The 21,951-nt window shown below is 41.6% G+C and overlaps 1 protein-coding gene across 4 annotated transcripts; it reads right to left on the reverse strand.

Moving 5' to 3' along the window:
- Positions 1-236: 236 nt before the first annotated feature.
- On the reverse strand, positions 237-16,321 carry SETDB2 (SET domain bifurcated histone lysine methyltransferase 2). Of its 4 annotated transcripts, none has more exons than XM_068674372.1 (14): positions 16,069-16,321; positions 15,390-15,449; positions 12,935-13,057; positions 11,559-11,624; positions 11,092-11,194; positions 9,809-10,375; positions 8,458-8,577; positions 7,533-7,702; positions 6,901-7,126; positions 5,651-5,735; positions 4,588-4,693; positions 3,626-3,954; positions 2,343-2,431; positions 237-546 (listed from the first exon to the last, which is right to left on the reverse strand). In XM_068674372.1, coding segments are annotated over exons 1-14 (2,163 nt in total). In that variant the 5' UTR covers positions 16,070-16,321; the 3' UTR covers positions 237-428. The 4 variants fall into 4 exon arrangements, with proteins under 4 accessions (XP_068530473.1, XP_068530462.1, XP_068530484.1 ...); XM_068674361.1 differs by lacking the exon at positions 16,069-16,321 and adding an exon at positions 15,724-15,754 and having other exon boundaries at positions 7,533-7,675; XM_068674383.1 differs by lacking the exon at positions 16,069-16,321 and adding an exon at positions 15,724-15,754 and having other exon boundaries at positions 2,343-2,426.
- Between the last annotated feature and the right edge of the window lie 5,630 nt (positions 16,322-21,951).

The raw sequence follows: 21,951 nt of genomic DNA on the forward strand, positions 1-21,951 counted from the left end.
GAGGCAGCACCTTGAATATTGTGTGCAGTTTTGGGACCTTCACTGGGATTTGGGACTTTTGGGACTCATCACTGCAGGAGGGCCCAGGAAAACATCAACTAACCCTTGCTCTGCACCGATCATGTTTCTCTTTCAGCCTGCAGGGAAGCATGAGTTCCTCCAGCTTGCGAATGAAAAGAGAGGAGGGGAAAGACGAGGAGCACAGAAATAATCTAAGAAACGTCTGATGCCTGGTCTTAAGATAGATATTTCTATTTCTGTAAACCATAAAAATGAAAAATAACTACATTTAAAAAACAATCAGATAAAAGACATTTTTGTTCACTAGTTAGCACCACAGGTTTGTTTAAGTGCACTGTTCGCTGTGTAGTCCCTCCCAGCACATAAATGTCCAGGTACACGAAGCGCTGACAGTAGAAAAGCTTGACCTATAAGGTTTTTTTCCTGCACATCTGCACTCCGCACTGGCAGGAAATCTCCGTCTCTGGCAGGCTTCCAGCTTCATAACCATAATCCCATGTGAGTTCGGTTCCAGCTTTCACGTGCCTACGAAGTAAAATATTTGGTCAGTTCATTTGAACTAAGTGAAACAGGGCTGCGTTCACCAGTTGTCACCACATGCAAACCCAAAAAAGTGCGTGGGGCAAAAGCACCACGCATGCAGCTTGGGGAGAACCAAGAGCTATAAGGAGTCCCTGGCACAGGCAGCTTCGTTCCTTTTACGATATACAGCCCATCACTGTGGTTCAAATAGATCTCTAGGTGTACTGAGGATGAAGGGGATCATCTTTGGTCTGATAAACTACATTTTAATGCAACCACACCATTTACGTGCCCAAACCGTAAGACTCAAAGTCAAACCCATGACCCTCAAGAACCAGCCCCTATGACAGGTGTATGAGCGAGGTGATTGCAAACGTAGGAAATTCACTGCCCCAAACAGATGCCAAGTTAAATACTAAGATGCTGAGGCACAACCAAGTGGAAAATACAACAAAATACGAGTATTACAAACAAGAGAGTAATTCTCTGATGTTTCTCAGAGGGTAAGATATAAGTGAAGCCCAGTGAACTACCAGGCAGCAGGCTGAGAACAAACAAAGTGAGGACTTTTCAAGCGAAGCATAACTGCAATCTGGGACTTGTTAACCTCAAGATGTTCTGGAAGCCAGAGACGTAAAAGAAATAAAAAGGTGACTGGGAAAGTTCACAGAAGATATAAAATTAAGCTCAATGGTCCAGATGGAGCCCTTAACGTAGGGAAGTTGCAAAGGGGTAATTGCCAGAAAGCCAGAGGACAAGCCAAGGGAGCATTCCTTCAACAATCGCCTTCCCTAAGCCTCTTCTGCTGACCGCTACCACCTCTATCCACTGGCCTCAATCCCCACTACACGTTTTTTATTGAGTACCCAAGCAAGAAAGATTCTAGCTAAACCAGAATCTTTTTCTTTTTCCTGATATATTTCAGCAACATTGCCTTCAGAGCTCTTGGAAGCCCTCCTCACAGTGCAATCCACAGCATGCACGTCAGCATGGGACCAGGGGCTGGGCCTAGGGTTGCAAAGCTCCACAGGTATCAGTGCTCTCCAGGATCCCTGTTTGTCTGGAATAAACTCTCCCCGCTATTATAAATTCTCACCTAGCACTCCCATTGCCAAACCCGTCAGCTAACTTCAGTCATACAGTTAATCTTTCCTTTCCTGGGTTTAGCTGCCTCCTTCTTCCATCTCACTGGTGCCAGCTCTCTGCCATCCAGGAGGAGATGGCCACATTTTTTTTTTTTTTTTTTTTTTTTTTGTCTTTCAGAGGAAGTTTCCACCTGAGTGCTTTACTGCCACCTCCCCAAGACACATTGGAGTACACAGAACCCAGCTTCTCTTGATAGCCGTGAAAAGAAGGTCTGGAGTCAGCTTGTTGGGCTCACAGAGGAGGTGCATCAGCCTTAAAAACCTGTAGACTGCAGCCATGTCCTCTGGGACATGGCTCTACTGGGCATTCTTTGAGGCACAACACTGAGATCGACGAATTTTGGCTTTCTAAAGATCTATGAAAAATAGGTTTAATCTATTTTTCCACTGAAGGTGGCAATAACTAAAATGGATGCATCAAAAGTCATTTCCACGCTTCACGTTGATTCTCAATGAGTTATTTTTATTCACTTTGCACTGGAACAACTGTATTCCTTCAGTCTTTAGTGAATAGTAAGAAAGTAGTAAGAAAGTAGTTCTACAGTTTCATGATTTAAACATCTGCACCCTTAGTGTAACTTTTTCTTAATAATTAAGCACTGTTTTCTTCCCTACTGCTTTGAAAAAAACATTACATTTCAAAAAATAAATCACCTGTTTGTGAAGAAAGCCACCCATGGAAAACTTCTGTTGTGAGTCTCTACAAACACGCTCTGTGCAAACAGATTTGGGCAGCAGCTGTGCTGTGAAACAGAATATAGGAATTAGAAAAAGTAAGTCACACCTCGGCCAAAAGACCTGGTTTATGTCAAGTATGTTACTGCTACAGGTAGTTCCTTCCTCCCCTTTTCCAGTCAACACAATCTGTATTATTCAATGCCACTACCACTACTTTTTTGCTTTAACTATACCTCTTTAATTTAATTTTTATTTATTTATTTATTTATTTATTTTTATCTCCATCATATCATGCAACTACCTTTGCCTAGAAAAATCGAGGTCATTTACCAAGCTGTCCTCCAGCAATTTGTGGTGAGAAACCATCTTTGATTTGGGACGTACCACAAATAATCAGTACATGACAGATGTATCTCGATGGCAGTCGGGGAGCAATTAATAGATGAAATGAGATGCTAAAGGTCATTCAGGTGCACGTAGGAACACAGGTATGGTGATGGGTGAAGAAGGAAGGTTTCAGTGAGATGCGCTATGCCAATCTTACCACCATACTGCCTCTGCAATGAGGAAATGCTCAAGTATAGGCAAGATTTTCCAAGGAGATACACACCCATGCCAATGGAGGAATAAGTCACTTGCTGAGCACATGCAGGTGTGTGTATAAAAACATTCACCTTGGTTGGGCTTTTGTTGGAATTCATTGCTATTTCTTGAAAAGTCAAAGTTCAGAGACTTACTAACCAAGCACGACCGTCCACTTCCTTCACCTGTGACTGAGCTATAGAGAAGTTTCCTACAAAATCCCAACACTTACCTTAAATCAGCATAAGCCAGAATTTACAATGCTTTGGGAACAAGAAATGGGGCTGGGAGAAGGCTGGTAGTTCACTAAAAAGTGCCATTTGATCCGTGGACAACCTCTTTCCCCCCAAAAAAAGAGGTGCTATACTAAAATTCAGGAAACAGCTATCACTCACTACTTGGAAATATTTCGCTCTGGAACCTGGTGGTGCCAAAACCTACAGCTAGTGTGTGCCATGCATTATTTTATGGAAGCACTCATAGCTGGCAGGAGCCTACCTGCTCTTCTGTCACTTCAGAGTGCCGGGAGCACCACAAGCTGCCCTCACATGCACCCACCACGCATTTGGGTTATGTCAGGACAGATTTTGTTGCAAAAGCCTTCCAACTCATGCAAATCCATCATTTATTTATTTGTGCTGAGGCAAGTAAGACAACACGTGCAAGTTCTTACTTACGTTAAGAAAACGACCCACATTCCCTTCTTTGGTGGCATCCAGTATATAAATATTTCCTTCGTTAGCGTTCAGAAGCGACCCATCACCGTCAGCCTCCTCGCAAAACGTGCCTTGTTTTGACTGCCTGCGATTCTCCTCACTGTGCTTAGCTTTTTGGGCAACGCTTTTGGATGGCCTCGTAACACGTGTGTCACTCAGCACATCCGACTTGCCGCAAGCAACACCCTGCAGAGACAGACTCTTCCTTTTGCATTCAGCACTGTCCGTGTCAGCAGGCTCTGTCCGTCCAGCTTTCATCGCGTGGTCTTCCTTCTGCTGCTGACTGGATCCTGTCAATGGACGTGGAAGTTATTTAAGTTATTTTTCAGTATTGCTTTGAAGCAAAAGCCTTTCCCTTGTTTGGCCCTGGCCTCTTATCCACCCAGCTTTCTTTGTTGTCCAAAATACATTCAGCTTCCTCCCTATTTGCTACAAAGCCTTAACATAACTGCCTTTTTCCACACCTTTCACCACTTCTCCTGCAGTTACTATGTTTCTCATTGCAGTGCCTGAAGCACTTGCCCAAGGCTCCCGCGAGTGACTTGGGTCTCTCCCTTCTCAAATCCCGCTCCAAACTGATGATAAAATGCCATGCAGAAGAGATCATTCTCCTTAATTTCATTCCTGGGAGAATCACACACTGGAATTAGGACAGAAACAAGATGCGTGTGCAAACAGCATCAGTTTCACATCGTCTCCCAAGGCTGAGCACCCCCACCCTTCCCCTTACGTCCTCTACCAGTTTTGTTGCCTGGTACATGCAGTGGGTACGACAATAATTTCTGTACTGCCGAGCTCTGTTAAGACAGCCCAAGCACTACGTGGACATCACCACCCTACTCTGCGAACAGGCCTGCACACATGCCAAGCCCACAGCTTGCAAGCACGCTAAGAGTGCAGTATTTACAACTCTGCAAACCTACTTTTTCCTTTCTTTGCTCCACTGGTTAGTTTTGCTTTGCTTGACTGATGAGGCTGAGAACTATTATCTTCGTCTGAGCTGGCACTGTGCACCAGTGTATCAACTTCCTTTAAACAGAATAAAAAAATAAGTGAAAAGGCTGTGACGAACCGTTGCTGTATGCAACTCTGGGTCAACACAGGATAACAAAAGGATTTTAGGACTCCAGGCTTAAGTTTCAAACCTCCATGGCTATGACTGAGTTCCAAAGGTCCAAACATTTCCTGAAATGCAACATGTATCTTAATTTCAAGTCACCCTTCAGAATAACCTGGAAGGAACTCCTCATTCAATATTGTATTTACATTATTTAAATAAGTGCAAACAATCTCTCCAGGGTTTAAATGTCTTGGTATAAGCTGCCGAACCAAAGCCCAAATAGGTTTTTTACACGTTTTAATAAAAGAGAAGTGGCAAGATTTCTTGCCTCCCACTACAAGAAGGCAATCAGTTACGGAAGCACCAAAGTGCACAGAACTGCCACGTTTTTGCATGCAAACATTGTGTGCAATGGAACCTGCAGAATAAGTTCACACCAGCTTCCTTCCTTTGCAAGTATTTACAGGCAACACTTGACACCCTGGGGCAGATGAGATTCTCCCAGCTGTGCTGTTGAGCTAACTCCATCCAACTCGTGAGATTTTATTCCCTTCTTTTCCTGCTACAGCACTTTTGAGGGAGACATCACAAAAATATTAGCACTTTGCCCCCCCTAACCCTGCAATGAGCTGCAATGGGAGATGGAGGTGGAGAATCATTTATTGAGACTCGTGGCTGGAGCACCAGTGAAGGGTGAGAATGGAGAAAGGAGGGATGTAATTAGCGCCCTTCTCAGTGAAGGTGTTGAAGGGATGATATTGGAGAAAGGATGGGGTACAGCTTCCAGCTTAGCTCACAGCGTGACAATCTCGCAAAGGAAGTTTGGTAGAATTTAAGTGTGTAAGATGAAAAGGTCAAAGTTGATGCATATATTCAGCACAGTGAAAAAAAAAAATCCCTCTTTTAAAGCCACTTCTCATCATTACCATTTGTAGCTGGTGATTATGAACAACAGCTATTCTAGTTCCAGGCCTTCTCACCGCTGCCACACTCGAATTCCTTGGGTGAACTCTGTGCAGAAAGTTCAAAAGGAAATCGCAAAAGACAACATGATAATAAGTAACGCTCACACCACACATTTCTCCAACAGTCTCTAGCACATTAAGAGCAGACCACACCAGGACTTGCAGTCTTACTTTCACCCCAGCTGCTTTTTGATGATCTGGGTTAAGTTCTCAACAGTGTTTATAAAAAAACAGCTCAGCACACTTCTTTTTTGAGAGAGAAGCAGCTGCTTTTACACCCTCCTTCAGTACTCCTAAGAACCAAGTTTTCTGTTAACTATTATACCAAATCACCTCAGAACACAGCCTTTTAAAGGCAACCTGCTTGGGTGAATGACATGTAGGCCTTAGCCCACTGATATCCTCTCAAAAGTTTTTTCAGGTTAGCTGGATTGGGTTTTGTTTTCTTTCAGGAGCCAGAATTGCAAATTCTTTGTGTGTCACACTTTTATATAGCCCCCATGTGAAACATTATTTCCTTTCCTAAGAGTAAAAATGAGATTTTAAGGCAACAGTGGAGTAAAAACAAACTTAGTATCATGCTGCCCTACAATTTAGAGGGGAAGCACTCAGTAGAAGTAAAAACCAGATCACTGATAACTATGTAGCTTACAAAACTATTAATTCATTAGGTTTACAAGATAATGAAATGCAACTGAGAATAAAGTGGCAGGTATTTTTTAAGGCTTTTATCTTTTTTCATGAAATGAGCAAGTGTTTGCAATCATTTCTGGGCAGTAAAAAACAAACAGTTTACAAAGGACTGTGGCAAAGCGAGGAATAAAATTTAAGAACACGAGCTCCCCGCTTCTTTCTGAAAAGACTAGAGCATGTTATTGACAAAGCCACACATTATTTTGCTGTAATTTTATTTTAGGAGTCTTGACAGGCTGAGACCATGAATTGAAAACAGGACTAGAATTCCTTTTGCAGTAATTTATGCAAGAAGTGTTCTGTCAGACTCCTTACAGAAAAGGTTAAAACCAGCAGGCCAGGTTACGTTACAAAGAACAAGAGGTTTAGAAATTGAGAGCAAAGCACAGGACAGTTAGTGGCTAATTTGTTATCAAATCCTTCGGTATCATCAAATATTTTGTAATCACTTCACTCTTTACACGTTAGCATAATGAGAAATGATTTTGTTATTCTTACATTTCCTTTGGTAAACTTACTCAGATGATTCATCTTCATTATCAGCCTGAGACGAAGACTCCTGTTTCTCAGGAACATGATCCTTGCCAGTCTGCACTAGTTCAATCTCAGAATCTGAGCAACTACTGTCAAGTTTCCTTTTTTTGGAAAAAAAGCCGTGCCTGCTGTCATTCACGGCACTCTCCTCTTTTTTGTCTTGACTGGCACCTCCCAATACTTGAGCTTCGGCTCTGCTCATTAATCTGCCTGGAAGAAAAATGACATTTTTTAAAAGTGTTTCTTTGCTAAGATGGGTCACACTGTATCAGTTCTAACTTATATTAAAGGCATTATTTTGAAAAGCAAAATATGAATGCATTTATACTGAAGGAAAACTAGCCCTAGCATAGGGTGCACAGACCCGTGAAGGGAAAAAAAAAATCAAGTCCAAGATGGGCTTTGCTTTCACCTTTCGAATTTGTCTGGCACCATTACTTTGCAGAGTTCTTCCAAGTTCTTCTGTCCATTTGATCAGCTGCAAGTTAAGATCATACTGGCTCACTTCTTTTCCAACAATCTATTTCCCTGTTGGGTTCTCAGAGAAATTCCACAGCACAGGCCACAGGGGAGGGAGAATTATGCTATAAATCTTCCCTAGGTCACCTTCTGTTACCTGAGTAAGTACAAACAAACGTCCCCTTGTCGATATCATCGAGGCAGCGGACACCCCAACCTTTCTTCTCCGTGTTGAACACCTGCAGGCGAACTTGAATGCCATGCTGTACCACTCTGTTCTGACACATCATCTTGTCACACCTGCACGACACGCTACACTCATAAATTCTGTCCAGAGAAAACAAAAGAAAACACAACGTAAAAGAATGCATTACTAAAGCACAGCTGGCATTATAAATTTCCCTCCTGAGCACTAAGTAATGAGGCAGTTGAACAAAAAGAAAGACCCTGGCGAGAACTGATTGGGCAGTGCTCTGAAGCTCGTGACATTCTTGGCTACTGACTCATCAATTTTAAGAGTCAGACAGATATTTTTTATAAGGACACAAGAAAAATAAATACTTTCTTATTTTACAAAAGTAGCAAGTCACACAGATGAAGAAATCTTTATGAAGCATCTCATTCTGTGCTTGAGCAGATTTTAGCAAAGACAACCTGTCTGCTGACACCTCACTGTAGCTGTCAGGAGTTTTTGGATTTAAATAAATGCCACTAGAATAAATCACAACTGTGCTTTTTTCCATCTGTTTCTAGGTTCACTGGCAGATTTAATCCTGTACCCCAACCATAAGTCAACGCTGCACAGCAACAAGGACTGAAAAGGAAACAATATTATTGGGAACAATAACTTGTTTCCTCTACCACCTGTGCACACACAGAGGGCACCATAAAAAAAAGCTGTAGTCGTGCAGTACCAAAGTGTTTTTCCCCATCGTTACTCAAGTCATTCATTATTTCTGTCCAAACCATCCTGACTTGCCAGTAACATTGGGACAAAAAGTGAAGGTTTCAGTAATCCAGAAACACTACAGGAGTAAAGAAAGAGTATACAAATAAAATAGTAATTGATAGTCCTTTCTTACCCACTGGGAACAGGCCCTTCCAGTCTTTTATAACTGTATCCACGAGACGTTTTAGTACTTGGAGACAGAGAAACTTTATGACAGCCTCTTGCAGTTAGCTGTAGGCACGCGCATTTTGACCTAGAAGACAGAAGTAAAACATCACGTGGAAAACAGAATCCATTTGAAGCACTGTAAATCAAGTTTACATCATTTAAAACATACTTGACTACATGCACAAACATATATTATTTTATTATTTTTAATTACAAACAGGACTTGGTTAAATTGATTGAATGAAGGAATGAGAACGACCTGCTCTGGCACAGCATCCTGGTCTGCTAGCCACAATTTCATCACCTTCCTCCCACTCTAGCCCCCACGAAGTCAAGAATTCCATAGTGCCCATTGCAGAACTCCAGCAGTAATGCTGACTCTCACACCCTATGACAAATCCAAAGATTCTTACTCTGTGTCTCAGCTCTTGGGGAAGTTCAGCACACAGCAGGAGCATGCTGTGTGCTAGCTGGTCCCCACTGCTCGAAGTAATTTGAATTTCTGCAGCTTCATTAATATACTGCACGCCAGTACCAGCAACTGCCCCAGGTATCAAAAACACAAAATGGACTCAAGGAGAAGGTAACACCTCCAGGCAGAGATCAGGTTAAAGACAAACACCCTTCAGGGAAGCGGGCAAATACCCCACAGGAAAGTGGGCAGTGTTACTGCTAAAACTGTGGCAGTTTCTGATAGAAAATTCCAACTTTCCCGTCCCTACTCCTTTCCCAAAGCTGAGAGATTTGCCTTCCAGCTCCACTTGAAGAAGCACTCCCCATCTGGGAGGAAACGTAAAGGAACATAATCCTTCTCTCGATCGCTTCTTTTCCTACAACAGATGCTGGGCAGGTAGGAGCACCCCAGTTCTGGATGAAACAAAGCCTCAGTTGTTTCAGTCCATGCAGAGCACAAGACAACTGCTGCAGATATCCCATCACAGAATTGAAGGGGTTGGAAGGGAGCTCGAGAGATCATCGTGTCCAACCCCCCTGCCATGGTAGGTTCCTCAGAGCAGGCTGCCCAGGTAGGCGTCCACATGGGCCTTGAATACCTCCAGAGAAGGAGACTCCACAGCCTCCCTGGGCAGCCTGTTCCAGTGCTCCATCACCTTCACCGTGCAGAAGTTCTTTTGCATGTTGGTGTGGAACTTCCTGGGCTCCATTTTGTGATCATCACTCCTTGTCCTGTTCCCGCAAACCACTGAAAAGAGGTTGGCCAAACCCCTCTGTCTCCCACACCTTGGGTATTCATACACATTGATAAGATCCCAAATGTTTTCCCCACTGTTTGCCTGGGATTCGATTGTTCCACTCACCTATCAATGCAGCCATCTGTGCAGTCACACGAATCAAGAAACATGGTGGATAAATTGTTGAGGTAATACCCACGGGGCCACGACGCCCTCCGGTATTTAAAATAAGGTAACCGCGCGCAGTCGATATCGTTACAGAAGGAGACGGGCACAGACTCGGCTCCGTTGCTGATATCGAAGTCATACACGAGGGGTTTGGGATTTACAGTGTTCCTGCCCAGCAGTACGTAGGTGTTGAAAGAGAAGTGGTCAATAAATAAGAAATTGCATTCCGTTTCAAACAGGTAATTTTGCACGTCCTGAAAGCTTCTCAGACTCCTGCCACAGGGAGCTTTGTAATTCACATCCAGCGACTTCGAAAGGCAGTCTGCTTTTGCGTGGCGTCTTTGGAAGTGCAGCAGGATGGGGATCTGCAGAGGATTTTCACCCTTGTAGGCGCTTGCTGCTCTGTTGGTGAGACACGCGCTAGAGCACTTGTGGTTCTGATACTGGGGGCTTAAAGGGACACGTCCAATTTCACTAGGTGCTTCTTCGCCCCCTGAATCTGATTTTTCCACATCCTCCTTTTTGCTATTTTGAATGAAAAAAAAAAAAAAAGACAAAATGGCATCTCAGACAACCAGTAAAACAATTCATCTACTTGTGGTTTAGCATTATTACTGTAGGAAAGTAACAGCCCACTGCTGGAAGGCCCAGGGTTTCACTGAGTGACTGTTTGCATCATGCAATATGGCCTGACACCATATGGAGACACACAGTGCCATCCCAAATAAAGGACAGCAGCAGCTCCTGCCCCGAAAGAGCTTACATACTAGAAGACAGAAACAACACTTATAAAAAAAAAAAAAATTAAAAAAAAAGAACAGTACCTTTGCCTCTATCTTCCAGCTACTATCTGTGCATAACTACGAAGACTCCATTGCCTAACGATTCACAGTCTGTGAAACCTTGAGAATTGAACTCAAAACTATTAAGTCCCAGCCCTCGTAGCCCTGGAAATAGTCAGGGAACTTCATTCAGAACTAAATACTCTGATTCTGGAAGGTTCTCGTGTGGTACATTAACCAACTCTACTCAAAAGCTCAGGTTTTGACCATGAAAGCCATCTTGGCCGTGTAGGCCAAGTTAAACATATTTTTACTTTGAAAATTGTCAGGATTCAAAGTTGATTTTAAAACAATGAATTTATAAATACCTGAATGAGATTAAATACTCTCTCAAGTGCAATAAAGACATGTAGAATAATGAGCTTTGCTAAATTGGAAGTATTAAATAAACACACTGACCTTTGAGAACCTCCTGCAGAGTTTGCAGTTCTGGCATCTGTAACAAGTTGATTCGATTTAGGTTCGATTTCCTGTGCACCATCTCCATCAACTGCTTCGCTTTCTGAAAAAACATGGAATACAAGCAGAAACATCAGTAATCTAAATTGGTGTGCATTGACAGATTTGAGACAGAAATGCATTGCAAAGATTCTCCTCCTTTTCTCCAGCCACCACATGACTTGTGCATTAAAATCTCCCATGCAGCTTTCAAAGTGCATGGAGATAACACATGTATGAAACATACAGATTTTTCTTCACTATTTGAGGTAAAAGGATGCCACGGTTTAGTTTTTTCTCTGTTTGCAATGCCAAGGGGCTTCTGAGATCTATTTTATTCATTTCGAAACCAGGAAATGAACTCCTGGTAAGTGAAACAAAAGAAATTAAAGCCACACAACAAATAAATGCAATCAAGATGCACATACCACTTGTCGAAGTTAAAAGATCCCCTAGATTAGCTTCGTTCACCAGTGCCCAAGCCTGCCAGCATTCTATGTAAAAAAAGAAAAAAAGAAAATCAGATGTGAAGTGTAAGGACAACGATAATAGAGACAGCTAAAAGGGGAAAGAAGGCTTAAGTCCTCCAGAAACATCATTTCCTGTGTTAATCTAGAGCATTGCAACACTCAGATTATTGGAAACTTTTTGCACTGCAGCCCTAGCACGATTCATCCTAATTCGAGAAGCTGGAATGAAGTCACAGCTCCTATCAGTAACTGTGAACCAGAACTGGACATCTTCTGCCTCGTGGAAAGCTGCTGGAATGCTTTTAAACACACAAAGTCCTTTAGCCTCCAGATGCAATAATAGATGTAAATATAAATTAGTAAAAGTTTCTCTCTTTACATTGTTACTGGGTTAGTTATCTCCCACCAAAAAAGGGCTGGATCTTGTCAGGACAAATTAATGCAACTCATAAATTGCTGGGCAATTATAAAAACACAAAAGCAGTGACTTGTTCTGTCTCAACCTGTTGCCCCATGCAATAAATATCACACGTTGACAGAAACGACAGTAAAATCCGTATTAACAATTTAGTTTGGAATCTTTACAGAACAAAGCACAGAACGTACAAATTTAAGTACATTACGGACTCACTGCATCATCTGGGGATTAAAGTTCAACTTTTAGCTCTGCAATTCTGGAATATTTCCTCCCAAAAATCAAGACATAGAAACGCAAGTTCACACAAAAAGACACAGCACCAATTTAGAGCAAGCATCAAAATGCAGAGTTTAAAAGTGTCTGACACTGCTGTGCATTTTCTTGCGTAGAAGCAACAGTAAACTGCACAGATTATTAAATCACCGATGTAAATAAAAAATAAATCATTTCTAAGTTAAATAGACCAGTTAAAAACAAAAGAAAACAAACAAAGATGTCTGTGTACTGCTCCAGGCTTACCAAACTCCTGATTTTGATACAGATAAAGAAAAATTATTTCCACAAAAATCAAGAACAATCTTATAATGCATTACTGTCACCAGTTTCTCCGACATGAAGTAGTACTTAAAAGATTATCAACTCACTACAAACCCATTCAATTCACTGAATCAGCCTTAAAGGCTAAAACTTTTGAAGATGAACAAAGCACAAGGCACTGGAGATATTTCATTACTACTCAAGAATAAACATTCCAGTTCTGCACGCATAAAAAAAAAAAATATCTTTGAAAAAGCACATGGGCAAAACGATTATATGGCAAAATGCATCTGAAATGAAACTACAATGAAACTACTACTACTGAAATGAAACTACAGCTCAGTTGCAGTCCTGCTGAACCATTACAAGGGTTTCAAACCTTGGTTTGTGGCAGTTCCGTTCTTGATCTTTTCCTTTAGCAGCAGCAGGACTTCTTGCACCTGCTCAAATATGATGTCTACTCTTCTATTTCCCAGCTGGGTCCAAAATGCCTTCACATCACCTGAAATACAAATTTCCATTTACCAGTTTGTACAGCTCCCAGGAAGTCTAAAAATACGAGTAGCTCAATGATTTTTTCAAAGGCTCAAAAGCATTTCAGTGGGATTTTATTTTTATTTTTAATTTTTTTAATTTGAATGTCTATTCCTAACCTTAATCATGAAAACAAAACAGAAATCACCTAGTGATGAACTGGAGTAAATTCCGATGGTCCATGAAGATCCTCCAAAAAAATTCAAGCATGTCTACAAAGGGTACTCTGGAAGCCTTTCTCCAAATACTAACAAATTAGTTCCACTGTAAATTAGTCATCAATTAAATTCATAGAAGTGTCAAAGAAAAATATTTTCAACTGAATGAACATATTACTAAAAAAAAAAAATCCAAATTTTTCTTTAAAGCAATAACCTTCCTTAGCTATATAAGATGATTGTCCTGATTGTCTCTTCAGAAAGCTTTCTACGGGAAAAAATTTTGAACATATTCTCAGATAAAAGCAGTTTTGATAAATTTTGCTTACCAAGTTGCATTAGTCGCAATAATTAATATTCCACTTATATCATACCTCCATTAGAAATATTTAAAACAATGCTTTGCTAAAAGATTTTTTTAAAAAATTAAACCACTGATTAAAACCTGATTCATCACACCTCTTCTCTTCCAAGCATACGTATTTGTGGTACTCAGCCTATTCATGAAAGCTGTTATTAAAGTATTAGTACGTCTTTGGCAAGGACACTAAAAAGAGAATATGATTCAGTGTGTCACCAGACCATGCTAGAAAATGGCATGTGATCTCCACTGTGGTTAACATTTCTCTTTTTCGAATAGCAAGCACAAAAGAGTAAATAAAACTGTTTTCCCATTCCATTTCAAGAGTCCACTGTCACCATCCTAGGTTTATCGTCTACTTTCAAGACGGCAAGTTTTGGCTAGCAGACCTGTGATACCACCCCAACTGTAATGAGATCTGCCTTTCTTGTAAAGCTTGCAAAGTATTGTTTCATTTTTTCTTATCAGAGAATGACTTCCATTGCAAAGTATAACAGAAACTGAGCAACACTATGTCAGTAGAGAGCCAGCGGTTACCCTCAGAAGCATCAGGACAAAGCCAAGAAAGTAACAATCTTCTGTCAGCAGCCACCAGCTGCTGATGTCAACAGCAATTAAAAGCTTAACATTAAATATAATCAGGAACATACAAAGTACTTGATTTGTAAAATGACTGATCTAGCACTAACTCTCAACACTATTTAGCAAGCTTTTATATTCACTAAAAAAAGGTGGAAAGAGCAAAGTCTCACTAGGAAAAAGGCCACAGTGCTTCTTGGAATCCCACTTTACTGCTCCAAGAACCAAAGCGCGCCCTGGGCCATTCCCACCCTTTTGCCGTGTACAACAGTATCACAAATTTAAAGTCCTGAGAAACAAGTGTATGTAATACCCCTGTTAAAAAAAAAAAAAAAAAAAAAAACACATTCAGAAATGCCAGTAAAATACCAGTAAAAAGTTCTGCTGTTGCAAATTTAAACCGCTGCCATGATGTCTTATCTGTTTTCAGACACTGCAATATTGTTATCGTATCTGGATCGCACTGGTGGCAGAGCACTTCAGAGGATGGGTAACAGAACAGAGTCCTTCATTTCTGGACCAGTTCTCATCTTGTGTAGGCCAACAGCAAACAGCCTGTACCACTACTACACGTCATGCTCGAGTCATTCACCTGGGAAATGCTCTGAGAAAGGGCTCTCAAAAGTGCTCTGCTTTCTCTTCAAAGTGCTCTGAAACTCCAGCAGCAAAAACTTGGCTTTGCATGGAGACATCGCATGTGAAGCTCATGGTACAGCTTTCACAAAAACATAAAAGATAATAATAATAAAAGATGTCCACGCCATTTAGAAGGACAGGGAACAACCACACACAGGATGGGTTTGATTTGTCAGCCCTCAAACTGGTCTCACCAGCTGGTGACTCAGGGTGTGCACTGACATCTGGTGGCAATACTTCCAAAGCTGACTTAGGGTGTTTCTAGAGGGATTTTCTTTTCCCCTCTATAGGATTTTTGTGGCTTTTTTTTTTTTTCCCAGCATTGTGTGGGAGCAGCTAGATGTTAGAGCAGGAAAACAGAAGCCAAAGCCAGGACTCCTTATGCCAGCTACCAGAAAAATACTTGGGTGAGTATTCCCTATGAATTACCTGTAGGACTCACACACATCTTATTTATACACCATGAAAGGTAAAACTGTCGTCACCCACATACCATTTTCATACTAGAAGTGGTGCTAAATATATTCCACCTCCCCCTTTCTCTCCATGAGCCGCAATTACACTACCTTCGTTTGTCTCTTCCCTGGCACTGGTATGATTCTCCTCTTCAAGGCAGTTGAACAGCACTGCAAGAGGTACAGAATGGACACATGAGAGCTCAGATAAGAAATGAAAACATTTGTTGGTACTTTTTCAGAAGTTATCCAAGCGGATACTTACAGCGGGAAACAGTGAGAACACTGTGGGAGAAAGGATTAGCGAAGCATAAAGGTTGGAAAAAGCCCTCCACGATCACCTGGTCCAACCATCCCCCTGCCACCAGTGTCACCACTAACCCACGTCCCCAAGCACCACGTCCAGCCTCTCCTTGCACACCCCCAGGGCCGGTGCCTCCCCCACCTCCCTGGGCACCCATCCTGTGGTGGCACAGCCTCCCCGCTCCCAAAACCATGCACCACAACCTAGCAGAAGAACATTCACAGGAAATAAGCGGCGAGGCCCATTTCTTTTTTTTTTTTAAACTCATCACCCCTCAAACACCAAGCTGCCGTGAGGCGGCCCACACGATCCGACACCTTCAGCTGAACCTAAAACCCATCTGCGTCCCCTTAGCTCACGTTTCTTTTTATTTTTTTTTAATTAATGTTGTCTCTGCAGCTGTACCACCGCAGAAGGCGCCGTGTTTCTCCTCACGGGCCGTGCCCAGGGGCTGTGGGAGCCCGCGTTTGTAGGTTTAAGGCTTACTTCTGCCGCCTCACGCCCGCTGGGGCTGCTCGAGCCTTCCTCCCCTCCTCCTTCTCCTCCTCCTCCTCCTGCGGGGGGCAGCCGAGGGCTGGCACAGGAGCAGACCATAGAATCGTTAGGGCTGGAGGAGCTCACGGCGCTGCTCCGCTGCCACAAACCCCCTCAGAGCCCGAAGCGATGCCGGCGCCTTCCTCTTCCTCCTCCCCCTCCTCATCCTCCTCCTCCTTCCCCTCAGCCGTCCCGTCCCGTCCCGCCCGCGCCCGCCAGGGGGCGCCCCCCTCCCGTAATGGCGGAAGGAGAGCGCTGAGGTGACGCCTTCTCGCTACTGCGCGTGCGCGCAGCCGGCCTCGGCCAATGGGGACCGCGCTACAGGAGAGGGGTAGAGGCGGGAGGTGCGGCCGCCATCTTGGGTGTGGGCGTGGCCTGCCCGGGGTGTGCAGGGTGCCTATTGGGGGGGGGGGGGGGGGGGGGTGTTGAGCTTTTACTTCCAGCCCGGATAATAAATTAAGAGATTTGGTTAACGACTGCGTTATTTTACTGCTGGCCCCTGTTGTTTGCCATTGCTGGTTGCTGCTGTTTCCTCATCGATACCGTTTTGATGCAGAGCAACCAAATTCAGAAGCTTGCATTGCCCTGAATGTATTTGCATTGTGGCAATGCAAGTTTGGTTTTTGTTTACAGAGGCTATAATTATCCATTTCTTTATTTTTTTTTCCATATTTTTTTATTTTTTTTAAGAGCTGTGGTTGTGGTTCTTTTATTTATTTTTGTTGTTTAAGTGCTGAACATGTGCTGGTGAAAGGTACCATAGTGCTGTGCTCTTTGTCCCCACCACTTTTTCTTACCTTTTTTTTTTTTTTCTGGTCACCACTTTAAATTACAGAACTGAACTGAACGTGTTCAAATCCCTGTCAAAGTGCATCCAGTCCCGTGGATATTATTAAAAGTATTGGGGTAGAGAATAGAAACCTAAGTTGTCTGTGCGGAATGCTCTGTTTATGTGACTTGGCGCTCCAGTTAAGATTTGGGATCCTCCAGAAGATTTTGATGTTCAGCATCTGCTTTGTACTTCTGTAAAACCTTTTAAATGTTTACACAGGCATGCCTGCATCTGTGGCTGTGTTTGAAGTTCCCCAATCAGCCCATGAGCGCTGTGTAGCTCTGCAGAGAGAAATGAGACAACTAACAAAAACATTTTTTGGGAACAGGGTGGCTCAGCATTGCTAGTGTGCTGATGGATCTCCAAATAAAAATAGTCATTGACATTTTAAAAAGAGAGATTTCTGCCCTGTAATAGTTTGTGCTAAAATTTAGCACAGGCTTTCCTTGCTCCTGGGGTATACTGCCTTATAAGCTGATGATTGCAGATTAATTTTATTTTACTGAATTATTGATGCACATACATGGCCGAGTGACTACTGAATGTTACGAAACGCTTGCGGCATTACAAATTGTATATGAGGAATACAACAAATGCAGAGAATATGAAGCCAAGCGTCATAGCAGTTGTGTTAATGACAAGTTATTTTAAAAGATGATTTCCTCATAAAGTTTTCCTTCCTTACATAAGTGTCTCCGAAATGGCCTCTAATGTTTGTATATGTGTTTTGAAACTGTGGTGAGCATTAATCAGCAAATTGGGGATGGTACAGCAATCTCATAAACAATGAGTGTTATTAAATAATCATATTTGTGCTTGGCTAGCAGGACTATATATGTCTGCTTGCCTGATGTGCTTAGGAAGTTAATGTTTTTTTTATGATGACATAGTTGCCATATGCTTCACAGTCACCAGCAGCAGATAAGCTCAAGGGTTTATTCAGATATCACTCATTGAAATGCAAGTATTAGAAATCTGGGCATAATTTTAGTTGGAAGCAAGTAAAATAACTCAATGGAGTTATAACACAATGCTAAGAAAAGCATTCCCTTTGCTCTGAGCAATCTGCTAGAGGTTATTCCATCTGCCACGATGGGCTCTTTTGCCCAATACCTGTCAGTTATGTGTGAAGATACGATGCTGTTATCGGTGTTACTCCCTATAAAGCGCTAGCAGCACTCAAAAGCTTTTAACTAGGAATTGGGAGTGACAGAAGTCAGAAGCACGACTGCATACTTCTCAGACAAATGAGAAATTAGTCACACAATATGCATCTTAGTCGATGCAAAAGGCAATAGAAATATGCCTGGCTTTAAGACTATAAGGAGGCGATTTTGTGAAGTAATCTGAATTCCCTCATTTTCTCTTTCATCTAGGGCTGTAAGTTATTCTACAACACAGCAGCAAATCCTACTGCTGAGCAGGTAAGCTCAGTTCTTCCCAAACTTTTTAGGTGGCAGAAGCTCACAAGTGATGCTGATCTGACATCCTGGAGACCTGCCCACAGCACTCCTCTAGCAGCAGCATAAGCTTCTGGGGACTCTGCCACCAGCTTTTACAGCCTCCACCTGGACGGACTAACTGCATGTAAAGGTGAGGACAGCCTGTTCCATGTGCTTGTGCGCTTCTTAACGCTTTTGTTAAGATGATAATGAAAGGGTTGACTCCGCAAGTGAATGGTATAATTTGTTGAGCTGCTTAATTTCACTTCTGTGTTACGTAGTTCTTGACATATTTAGGGAAGTAAGATGAAGGATTGCATAGGCAGGCAGACCATAAAGGGCTCCTTTGAATGGGAGGAGATGAAGTTGGCCCAAAATGAACCATTTCTTCCAGTTCTTCAGGGATGGTTTTATGTTTCATAATTCTCATTTACTTTTTTGTCCTTTTCCATCTGGATTGTCTCTGTTTTCATGATGCTTTTCTTAAAGTATTTTCGTATCAGTTGAGTGCTATTACCTGCTCCTCCGCTACATCCTCCTGTTATCCTTTGTGATTTAACTTGCTCCCTTATAGGTAACTATAGATAACCACACCTCATTATTTCAAAATGTAACTTTAACATAGCATTCTCTTCTATTACATTGATTAGTTTAAATCCGGATTATATATAGTCCTTTATTTTTCACCCATCTAATCCATTTTGGCAAAGATAACGGATCACAGAGCAGATCATAATTTTATGCAGATCATTGCTTCTTCACAAAACATGTTCAGTGGAGCATCCTTCAGCTAATCCTAGAAATCTGGCTGCAACACATCATTATTTATGGAGATGCATAATTCTTGCAAAGAATATTAGTATAATATTAGTATAATATTATATAATACTAGTATAGTATTATACTAGTATTATATATACTAATATTATACTAATATTAGTATAATATTAGTATAATATTCTTTGCAAGTACTTTGCTTACTAATTGGACTTATTGCAGACTGTTTACAGGCCCATAGGGCTACGTTTTGTACCTGTTGCTTTTGTAGATACCTTAGGTTTTACATATTATTAGGTTATCTGGATATTAATTTTTCCAACTATTTAACCAAAGAAAAGGCAGATTGGGGTCTCAGAGAAGCCACCAAGCCTGTAAAATGATTTTGTTCTACCTGTGTTCTAAGGATATTCTCATTCTTGATGATTAAAAGTCAGAAAAACTGTCTATTTGAATAGTGGAACTTCTCAAATCATAGACTGTTACTGTCCTAAGGGAATCTTCAAACACAGAGACTGGCTATGAAACGGAAGGGAAAAAATTGTGTCACCATTTAAACAATAGCCTTCTTTCATGTGGAGGACCGAGATGTCTGTTAATTACCAACTAGTTTGAGGATTTTGGAGCCTGGCCCAATCTGCTGAAATTCTTAACCATCCACTAGCTGGCATATCCTTTAAGGTCTGCATTTGGACGCTGGTAATGTAATGGATTTCATCTTTATGGACTGTTTATGTAGTAGGAATTTGTTCTTTTTTAGCTATATTTCTGTTTTAGAGTCTCAGTATGAACTGCCAACATTGATTCCAGATAGTTGTGTGAACGCAGTAATAAGGGACTGGTTTAAATATTAGATAATGCCGGATGAAATCAAGCAGCTTGCGTTGTCTTTGCTGTGCCACAGCCCCCTTACAATTCTTTAATCAAGACATGAGGTCTAAAACCGTGTTCTCCAATTTTCAGTGACCAGGATGACTGAAGAGCCCTGAGAGCCTGTGATTATGGTTGTGCTTGAATTGAAAGGGCCTGCAGTCATTGGAAGCCAGGCTGTAGATGTACATGAAAGGATTCTAAAATAAGTGGAGGCCCCAAAATCTTTTTATCTTCATTTCTTTATGAGAAGATAACTGTATATTTATCTGAAATAAGTTTTCACTGCTATTTTCTAAAGTAAAACTAGTGGTTGCAAAATATTCTGACCCTACCGATTGCCTTTGTGGGTTTGCATGCAAGTTAAAGTATGTGCACAAAATATTTTCCTTAGGATGTAGCAGACAAAATTTTCTGAGCAATCTTCCAGATATAGTGAATTTGCAGTGTTCACACTATTCAAAGATGTATTAGAGGGTGCACCACAACGTTTGTTTTGCCTCTTATTTTTTAAAGCAAAGTGAAGAGTAAGTTGTAAGCTGTCTTTGTGATGCCAAGTGATTGATAGGTTAGCTCTGATCCTGGTAACAGCTATGCAAACACACAGTAGTGAGTGCCTGACATAACAAAACTCATCAAAATGAGTCACACAGCAAAAGATAAGTAATTATTGTGCGTAGATGGAATAACCAGTTTCAGATAAAACTGAAATGTGCAAATTTTTAAGTATGCTAAAAGAAATTTGACTGCAACCGTAGAAAATTATGTAAATACATGTCAAGGTGCAGACTAGTGTAGAGGTTCAGCATTGGGGCTCTTAAAAAAAAGCAAAAACCAAAACATTCTGGACTAAATAGTCCTCAATCCCAACCTCCTGTGGGAAAACTGATTTAGCAGAAGAAAACCTTTGATTATTGTTTTTCTTTTTCCTGATACAGTTCACTGTGCTGCATCAACAGTTGTTTCGGCCTGATTTTGTACTGGTAGAGGTGTGAGAAGTGGCAGTAAGGTGTGGAGAACAGCAGAAGCAAGCTTGGGAAGCAGTATTGTCCTATTAATATTGTGCTTCTCTGTGGTAAAAAGCATTATGGAGAAGGATCAGGGAATCCACAGTCCACCGGACACTTAAATTTGGCATTATTAAAAAAAACAAATAAATCAGTTCTCACTGTGCCACTCAGTCTGCCCCTATTAATTTGTGTAGCTGCTTAGTGAAGCAGGCTCAGGGAACTGGTTGGGGTTTAGAAGAAGTTACGTGCTTGTGTCAGCTACTTTCTATCTGAATAAATTTCCCTCATCTAATTCACTTTGCAGCCACTTGGTATTTCTGCTTCTGTTAGGGAATTGGGGATGGTCAAGGGGCAAAAATTAGCATCTGGAGATAGACCGATTGCTTTCTGACTTTATTGACACTGTCACTTATCCCTGTTTAAAGTGTGCAACTACTTTAGTATGAGCAGCGTGGTGGTATGTGCAGAACACTTTCTGCATCCAAGTTACTGTGGTTGGTCTTCATTTCACAGCAGAACTGTCATAATCTTCAAACTCACTGCATTCGAGGTTGTGCCAGGCCCCAAACCCTCCAGTTTATGAACAGCAGAGGTGGGTGAGCTTTTTTTGGGAGTGAAAATGTGTAAGGGCATTCTTTCAGCAGCCCTGGGTAGACAAAGTAAACTGTGGGTCCAAACCTTTACAACCCTTTCGCCTAAGAAACGTCCTTCACATTTCCAGCAGTGTGCCAGCTGGCTGAACTTAAGTAATTGTAATGTATGAATTTGGCACTCCTTTCACAGAAGAGAATAAATATAGTATTTGTTATGAAACAGTACCAAAACAAACTTGGACTACGTGAAGATGACATAATTTTTTTTTTAAAATAAACAATAAAAAATTGGGTGGTGCTAGACAATAGGT

This window comes from Anas acuta, chromosome 1 (assembly GCF_963932015.1).
Source record: "Anas acuta chromosome 1, bAnaAcu1.1, whole genome shotgun sequence".
Taxonomy (NCBI): domain Eukaryota; kingdom Metazoa; phylum Chordata; class Aves; order Anseriformes; family Anatidae; genus Anas; species Anas acuta.